The sequence below is a fragment of the Hemitrygon akajei genome, unplaced genomic scaffold (genome assembly GCF_048418815.1).
Source record: "Hemitrygon akajei unplaced genomic scaffold, sHemAka1.3 Scf000044, whole genome shotgun sequence".
Taxonomy (NCBI): domain Eukaryota; kingdom Metazoa; phylum Chordata; class Chondrichthyes; order Myliobatiformes; family Dasyatidae; genus Hemitrygon; species Hemitrygon akajei.
The window spans coordinates 5,961,644-5,970,861 of NW_027331930.1; the positions used below are offsets into that span (position 1 = coordinate 5,961,644).

At 45.5% G+C, this 9,218-nt stretch overlaps 1 protein-coding gene across 1 annotated transcript; it reads right to left on the minus strand.

The window, feature by feature from the left end:
• Positions 1-2,998: 2,998 nt before the first annotated feature.
• On the minus strand, positions 2,999-8,753 carry LOC140720528 (uncharacterized). Its single transcript, XM_073035371.1, has 3 exons — positions 8,645-8,753; positions 6,854-6,977; positions 2,999-4,660 (listed from the first exon to the last, which is right to left on the minus strand). The coding sequence occupies exons 1-3, from the start codon at positions 8,751-8,753 to the stop codon at positions 3,490-3,492; spliced, it is 1,404 nt and encodes a 467-aa protein (XP_072891472.1). The 3' UTR covers positions 2,999-3,489.
• Positions 8,754-9,218: the final 465 nt, after the last annotated feature.

Below are 9,218 nucleotides of genomic sequence, written 5' to 3' on the forward strand. Positions count from 1 at the left end.
GTTTTATTTAACTCCGGTATTAGGAGTTGCTCTACCTATACAATTAGCTAAAGTTGCTAAAAGATAGATAGATAGATAGATAGATAGATAGATAGATAGATAGATAGATAGATAGATAGATAGATAGATAGATAGATAGATAGATAGATAGATAGATAGATAGATAGATAGATAGATAGATAGATAGATACTTTATTCATCCCCATGGGGAAATTCAACTTTTTTTCCAATGTCCCATACACTTGCTGTAGCAAAACTAATTACATACAATACTTAACTCAGTAAAAAAAAATATGATATGCATCTAAATCACCGTCTCAAAAAGCATTAATAGCTTTAAAAAGTTCTTAAGTCCTGGAGGTAGAATTGTAAAGCCTAATGGCTTTGGGGAGTATTGACCTCTTCATCCTGTCTGAGGAGCATTGCATCGATAGTAACCTGTCACTGAAACTGCTTCTCTGTCTCTGGATGGTGCTATGTAGAGGATGTTCAGAGTTATCCATAATTGACCGTAGCCTACTCAGCGCCCTTCGTTCAGCTACCGATGTTAAACTCTCCAGTACTTTGCCCACGACAGAGCCCGCCTTCCTTACCAGCTTATCAAGCCGTGAGGCGTCCCTCTTCTTAATGCTTCCTCCCCAACACGCCACCACAAAGAAGAGGGCGCTCTCCACAACTGACCTATAGAACATCTTCAGCATCTCACTGCAGACATTGAATGACGCCGACCTTCTTAGGAAGTACATTCGACTCTGTGCCTTCCTGCACAAGGCATCTGTGTTGGCAGTCCAGTCAAGCTTCTCGTCTAACTGTACTCCCAGATACTTGTAGGTCTTAACCTGCTCCACACGTTCTCCATTAATGATCACTGGTTCCATATGAGGCCTAGATCTCCTAAAGTCCACCACCATTTCCTTGGTCTTGGTGATATTGATACGCAGGTAGTTTGAGTTGCACCATATCACAAAGTCCTGTATCAGTTTCCTATACTCCTCCTCCTGTCCATTCCTGACACACCCCACTATGGCCGTGTCATCAGCGAACTTCTGCACATGGCAGGACTCTGAGTTATATTGGAAGTCTGATGTGTACAGGGTGAACAGGACCGGAGAGAGTACGGTTCCCTGCGGCGCCCCTGTGCTGCTGACCACCGTGTCAGACCTACAGTCTCCCAACCGCACATACTGAGGTCTATCTGTCAAGTAGTCCACTATCCAATCCACCATGTAAGAGTCTACTCCCATCTCCGTTAGTTTGTGCCTTAAGATCTTGGGCTGGATGGTGTTAAAGGCACTAGAGAAGTCAAGGAATGTAATCCTCACAGCACAACTGACCCCCTCTAGGTGAGAGAGTGATTTGTGCAGCAAATACGTGATGGCATCCTCCACTCCCACCTTCTCCTTATATGCAAACTGAAGAGGATCCTGGGCGTGCCTGGTTTGTGTATTATCAGATTCTGTATTATCAGCCGCTCCATGGTCTTCATCACGTGCGACGTCAAGGCAACAGGTCTGAAGTCATTCAACTCCCTTGGTTGTGGTTTCTTCGGTACCGGGACAATACAGGATGTCTTCCACTATCTGGGTACTCTTCTCTGCTCCAGGCTCATGTTGAAGATACGCTGTAGTGGTTCTCCCAGCTCAGTCGCACAGGCCCTCAGTAATCGTGGGGAAACTCCATCCGGTCCAGCCGCCTTGCTGGTACAGATCTTCCTCAGTTTAAACCTATATCCTGTGGTTAAGCACTCTTTGCAAATTTGGCTCCAGTTCCACAATTTTTTATATCTTAAAAAATTTAAACTTTGTGGTATAATTTATCATAATCACTTTTTTAAACCTTCCTGGAGCGATCCAATTTTTGTTTTACTTTGAAAAAATAAAGGTATTACTACTTTTTTAGATTTATTTAAATAAGGCAGAATGATGTCGTTTGAACAATTAGTCGATAAATATTCTCTCTCATATTCATACTTTTTACAATACCTTCAAGTTAGATATTGTTTCAAAAATATTTAAGTAATTTTCCTTACATATTGGAGGCTGACATTAGAGACTATTATGAATAAGAACCCTTCGATGAAAGGTTCCATTGGAAGAATTTATAATTTATTATTACAATGGGATAAGCGTCCTTTACTTAAGATTAAACAAGATTGGGAGAAGGAACTCAGTTTGACGTTGATATGGGAGGATTGGACACGGATTCTGAAGCTTCTTCGATCTGTGCTCGTCGTTCACTGATTCAAATTAAAATTGTACATCGTTACCATTTGTCGAAGGAGAGACTTTCTATAATATTTCCCAATGCTGACAAGTATTGTGATAGGTGTAAAACTGAGATTGCTACACTGACACATATGTTCTGGTCATGTTCTATATTAAAATAGTTTTGGAAGTCAGTCTTTTCGACAATTTCAAAAGCACTCAGAATCAACTTACAACCTAATAAATTGACTGTGCTTTTTGGAATAATTCCTCCAAATATCCATGGTATTTCTATGTCTGACCAACATGTTATTGCGTTTGTTACATTGATAGCTAGGAGGGTCATCTTGTTGAAATGGAAGGACATATCAGCTCTTACTTTGTCACAATGGTTCACTCAAGTGATGCTGTGTCTTAGCTTGGAGAAAATTCGAAGTCGAACCTTTGAAATATATCTTTCTTGTTGGCGGTTTGATGTTTATTTTTAGAAGCTTTCTGTATGACGCCTGGCTCCGGGGTTGTACCCCCAATGGGTTTCTTTTTCTCGCACTTTTCTTGCTTAGCAGGGATTTTTAATTCACAAAAATGTTCAATCTTTAAGATAATTTGTTGTGAGGGATTGTGAGAGTTGTTACTTCAATGTACCTGTATTATTTTTGAATAATAATAATAATAATAATAATAATAATAATAATAATAATAATAATAATAATAATAATAATAATAATAATAATAATAATAATATTTGAAAAGAAACATCTGAAGATGTGGCCACACCCAGAGTACAAGCTTCGGATAGGAGATGCGTGATCACCAGCAGAGGTAAGGGTCATTAGGAAGACAGTGCAGGGCTGTCCTGTGGGCATTCTCCTTAGCAGAACACCTTGTTGGATACTGCTGGGTGGGTGGTGGTTGACCCATTGGGGCACGGCAGCAACAGAAAGGCCGGTAGCACTGTCGGCTCTGATGGTCAATAGGGAAGTGTAAATTCAGGCTTTGCAGTAGTTATAGGAGATGATAGTCAGGGGAGAGAAAGGAGATTCTGTCAATGTGGTCAGAATTTAAATGAGAACTGATTTCTGTGTCACAGATCCAAACCATTAAACTCCAGTCCCATTAAACGTGAACATTAGCCGAGGAATACCTCCCACGCCCAGTGACCAGAGTGCGGAACTGGGTTTGATAAACAGCAGCAGTAATTGCCGAGTTCGGCACCAACAGTCACTTTTGAACTTGATTCAGTAACTGTGATGGTGAAATATCCAGCCTGTAGCCTGTCGCCTGTTTAAACAGTTTCCCCAGTGTGAACTCGGTAGTGCGTCACAAGGTGGGATGACTGAGAGAATCTTTTCCCACATTGGGAACAGGAGAATGGCCTCTCCCCAGTGTGGACTCGTCGGTGTGTCTGTAAGTCGGATGACTGACTGAATCTCTTTCCACATTCAGAGCAGGTGTACGGCCTCTCCCCGGTGTGAATACGATGATGTGTCATCAGTTGAGCTGACTTAGTAAATCCCCTTCCACAGTCTGAGCAGGTGAACGGTCTCTCCCCAGTGTGAACTCGCTGATGCACCTTCAGTTGATATGACCGAATAAACCCTTTCCCACAGTCTGAGCAGGTGAATGGCCTCTCCCCAGTGTGAATTCGCTGATGTGTCTTCAGTTCAACTGATCGAATAAAGGACTTCCCACAGTCTGAGCAGGTGAATGACCTCTCTCCAGTGTGGACTCGCTGGTGCACCTGTAGGTCAGATAAATGAGTGAATATCTTCCCACATTCAGAGCAGGAAAATGGCCTCTCCCCAGTGTGAATTCGCTGATGTACCATCACTTGAGATGACCGAGTATATACCTTCCCACAGTCTGAAAAGGTGAACGGCCTCTCTCCAGTATGAACTCGCCGATGGGCCTGTAGCCTGGATGAGTCAGTGAATTTCTTCCCACAGTCTGAGCACGTGAAAGGTCTCTCCCCAGTGTGAATTCGCTGATGTACCTTCAGTACAGATGAATGAGTGAATCCTTTCCCACTGTCTGAGCAGGTGAACGGTCTCTCCCCAGTATGAATTTGCTGATACTCCTTCAGTACAGATGACTGAGTGAATCCTTTCCCACAGACTGAACAGGTAAATAGCCTCTCCCCAGTGTGAGTTCGCTGATGTATCTTCAGTTCAGATGACCAAGTGAATCCCTTCCCACAGTGTGAGCAGGTGAACGGCTTCTCCCCAATGTGAAGTGACTGGTGTCTCTGCAGTTGCGATGACTGAGTGAATCCCTTCCCACAGTCTGAGCAGGTGAACAGCTTCTCATCAGTGTGAACTCGCTGGTGTGTCAGTAGGCTGGATGACCGATTGAATCCCTTCCCACAATCAGCGCAGGTGAACATCTTATCAGTGTGAACTCGCTGGTGTGCATGGAGGTCAGATGAGTGAGTGAAGAGTGAATCCCTTCCCACAGTTCTTTGTCAATTCATAAGTCAAATGGCAGATGTAGTAAACCCCTTGCACAATCAATGAGTTGAAGAACTGATCTCCGGTGAACAAATGCTGGTGTGTTCTCAGCTCCCCGGTTCCAATGGATTTCAGTGAGTTACAACAGAAAACTTCATCTCAGACACAAAGCACCTTTCCAGCTGTGATGAAATAATTCTTCATCTCCAAGGATCAACAGTGATACATTGTTAAATATCTAGTAACGCCTTAAATATCTGGGCAGAGACAGCAAACTGACACGTTGTTCTATTTAATATTCCCGTACACAATTTTTGCCATTTCTAACCTGTAAAAAAAATTTACAGAAGACATCAATGAGTGAAAGTCATCATTCAGAGAAGTGTATGGTCATCCACTTTGTTAGAAACAATGAGTGCAGACTGTTTTCTCAATGGAGAGGAAATAATGCTGAAGAGTACAAGAATATAAAAGCAAGGATGTGTTGTTGAGTATTTATAAAGTGTGGCCTCACTTGGACTGTTGAGAGCAGATTCAGGCCCCTTAAGTAGAACAGATGTGCTCACATTGCAGAGCGTTCAAAGGAAGTTTACAAAAATATTTCAGGATTTATAAGGTTTGTCAGATGAAGAACATTTGATGGCTCGGGGTCTCTACTCACTGGCGTTCAGAATAATGAAATCTATCGATCATTGGAAATTCTCGATAGAGTGGATGTGGAGAGTATGCTTACCAGAGTGGGGAGTCTAAGACCAGAGGACACAGCTTCAAAATCGAGCTTTGTTCTTTCAGAATGGAGATGAGGAGGAATTTCTTTAACTGGAGGATGGTGAATCTGTGGGATTTGCTGCTATGAGTTGCTCTGGAGGCCAAGTAATTGGGTATATTTTAGGGAAGAGGGTGATGGATTCTTGATTAGTCAGGGTAGGAAGGGATATGGGGAGAAGGCAGGAGAGTGGGGCTGAGAGGGAAATGGATCAGCTGTAATGAAATGGTGGAGCAGACTCGATGGGCCAAACGACCTCATTCTGCTCCCGTATCTGATTAATTTTCACAGCCGATATATTATGAGATAATTTTAGTCTCCTTTCTGAGCTCTGACATCACACTGTTACAGCAAGGATCAACCCAAGTTGGGGGAAAATCTCACCTACTAACTGTTCATGGTGCCAGCAACTGGTCTGTCCATCTAATTGCCCGACAGTTTTCCTGTCTGTGTGAGAATGGGACATTCAATCTGTGACTTGGCCCAGTCTGATTCCTTCCATTAGTATTATTCTCTGTCCCATATTATTCTGAGCTGCGCAGTAACTGAAATGCTCCCACACAGAGAGCCTTTGTTGCTGCACAGCTGGTATTTTGTTTGTGCCGTGCTGTTTTCAGGTTGTTTAAACATTTAACCTTCAGACAAATGGTCGGTCCATACGTTGTGAGAAAAATAAATTAGAGAAAACATTGGTATTATTTCAAGTTCTGGTCATGTACGACAGCACTACAAAGAGCATGTGATGTTACACGGCAAACCCTGGAGAGTTTCAAATTACTCTGCCCCTCCGCACAGGTGATTGACGGTGGAGAGCCCATCAGAGGCAATGCCAATGAACATGATGGGGAGGGCAGTCCTCGTTCACATTGGAGTGTGGCATATTTGTGATGAGAACGCTGCAGGTCACTTGTTACCCAGGCCAAAGGTAATTAGTATCATTATGTACTCAAAGCGAATGGTATTAAACATGTCCTCACAGATCAAGATGGAACAAGGGTGATTTCCACAAGAACTAAAACTGATGTAAGGATTTTGTTTCCTTCTTTTAATACAGTAAAAAATGACATTTTCATTGACTGGAAGGTCAGCTCCTCAGTGCTCGGTGGTGCCCGAGTGATCCATCTACTCCCCTTGCCACCCTTTGCGATTCCAAATACGGCCTACGGACTAACGGGGAAAACGCTGGCTTTGTCAGCTATGGCTGTAACTTTACCCAGAAACCCCCACGAGGAAGAGACCCATCTATCCGCCAAGGCTCCAGCGCCTTCGCTGCTCAGCAGAAAGTACCCCGGAGCCCTCGTAGAGAGAGAGAGGGAAAGGACTTGGACTGTCCCGGGGTACGGAGGAAAGGTGTGTCCGGAGTTCACAGTAACTGGATTTCAGTCGCGGTTCGGACGCCGGTCCCGATAATAATCTGCGCGGATTCTCTCTCCTACCTGCAGCCGAATTTCCGAGCCTTTTGTTCACCGTGCGCACGCGCGAAACTCCCCGCGCACCGTACGCATGCGCATGTGATCGCCTGGTCATGGACGTCGATTTCTGGAACTAACAGGAGAAAGTCTGCAAATGCGGGAAATCCAAAGCGACTCACACAAAACGCTGCAGGAACTCAGCACCTCAGGCAGCATCTATAGAAAATTATAAACAGTCGGCGATTTTTGGCCGAAAGCCTTCTGCAGGGCAGAGAAGCATGGGGGAAGATGCCAGAATAAAAATGTGGAGGGGGAGGGGAAGAGGCGAGCTGGAAGCTGATGCCGGGTGGGTGGGAAAGTTGAAGAAGGGGTGGGATGGAGAATAAAGAATCTGATAGGAGACAAGAGTGGACCAGAGAGAGGGCAGGAGGAAGGTCCGGGAGGAGTATAGGCAGGTGAGAAGTACAAGGTCAGAGTGGGGCATAGAGGAGGGTGACGGTAATTTATTCTCCTGAGTGGAAATCGATGTTCATTGCATCAGATTGGAGGGTATATAATGTGACGGAGTATAATGTGTTGCTCCTCCACCCTGGGGGGGGAGGGGCGCTCATCTTGGCACAAGAGGAGTCCATGGATCGACACGGCGGAACAGGACTGGGAATGAAGAATTAAAATGCTTGCTGACTGGTAAGTCACACTTGTGGAGGATGGTGCGAAGTTGCTCCTGATTGATGACTGCACCCTCAGGGTGGCGGAGCAACAACTTATATTCTGCCGTGGTACCTTCAAACGCGATGAACGAGCGCACCAGTCTTGTCTGTTTGAATCCAGAGCCCAAGAAAAGCTCTCTTTCGTGTCTCAGTCGTCTTTGACCCCCTGAAGAACTGTTTCTGAGTGACAGCTAAGATCCACCTGCAAGTCCTAGGCCCACATTCCCAACTGGTCTCGATCCCACTGTAACCTTAGACAACCCTCACTTTCTCCACACACCGGTTTTGGTGACATCCACAACCTCATTAATTGTTTGATCTGCATTCTCCAAATAATTAACACATATCGTTGTCCAGTTGTAAGCGGGTGAATTTACTTTCTCTTTCATCTCCCAGGGGGACGAGACTGCTTGGAACCGGGGGGGGGGGGGGCAGGTAAACACGGGCTTTCAGTGTCTGAGCCGGTCAGGAAGCCGTGAATGGCCAGTCCACAAGACAAGACAGCAGATCCCCTCGGCAATCAAACCGACCCTCATCAGGCCTGTCCCTCCGTGTCCAATCCCCCTCTCAGTGCGAACTCAATCGCCACTGCCACTCCTTCAATGGGGCGACTGAGTCGTGCAGACGGTGTGAAACGACCTCCTTTGCCTCGGGACCATTTCCATTCCATCCATCCTCAGGCAAAGGAGCTGGTTTTAAATTTGTTTTTACATTGGTTTATTTCTGATTTTAAAAGTTGTCATTTCTGTGTACCGATGTCTGTTTGTCATCCTGACCAGTTCTGCCTGAAGTTGTTTGGCCTGATTGTTTCTTGGTGAAATTTGACAATGGCGTCTCCCCGGGTTTGGACCTTCATGTCCGTATCTCAACAGAAACCGTCCCTGCTCCCAATCCAGGCTCAGCCGAGAGTGACTGTTCTGGCACTGGAGACGGCCCAGTCCCTGACCTCCCAGACTGGACCGTCGGGTAAACCCCGTTACAACTGGTACCAGGACCTCCCAGAATAAAGGACGAGCCCTTGTCTGGGATCTGCTGTCTCTGAGATATCTCTACCCACCCGTACAAGTACAACACTGCCCCCCTCCCCCCAAGCGCCGACACCTACCGTCAGTGTGACCATCACCAGGGGCACACATCATGTTCTCTGGTGGCACCAAACCAGCCCGAAGACCCCGGTCTCTGGTTGGCAGAAGCTCATTTGAGGGACCCGCCATTTGGGCTCCACCTCATTCGGGGGCAGACGTTTTGTGGGTGGGTGAAGCTCATTTCACACTCCAGTGACCCTCTGAGTGAAGAGGTATCCCCTCATGTGCCCCATAAACTCCCCACCTTTCACCCTTAACCCCCTGTCAAGTAGCTCTCTGCTGAGACTCACAGAACACAATCCCAACACTGAGTGTTTCTTCATCAAGCAGCTTTATTCTTTATTACCTGCAGGGGGTAAGTTCACTTCCATTCTTTCTAGGGATGGGAGGGGACTTCAAACACAGCGTTTACAAAATATTCCTTCTGTACATAAGAACGAGACGAGGTTACTGTTTCCAGCGAGCTCCGTGTTCCCGATACATTTGTTGTTGCTGCCATCTCCGGTTGAGTCGTCTCCGCTACATCCTCATTCCTGCACAACGTTCAGTGTTTGCAGTCACGAGTTCCTTTAGTAAGCACATTTCTTGTCGTTT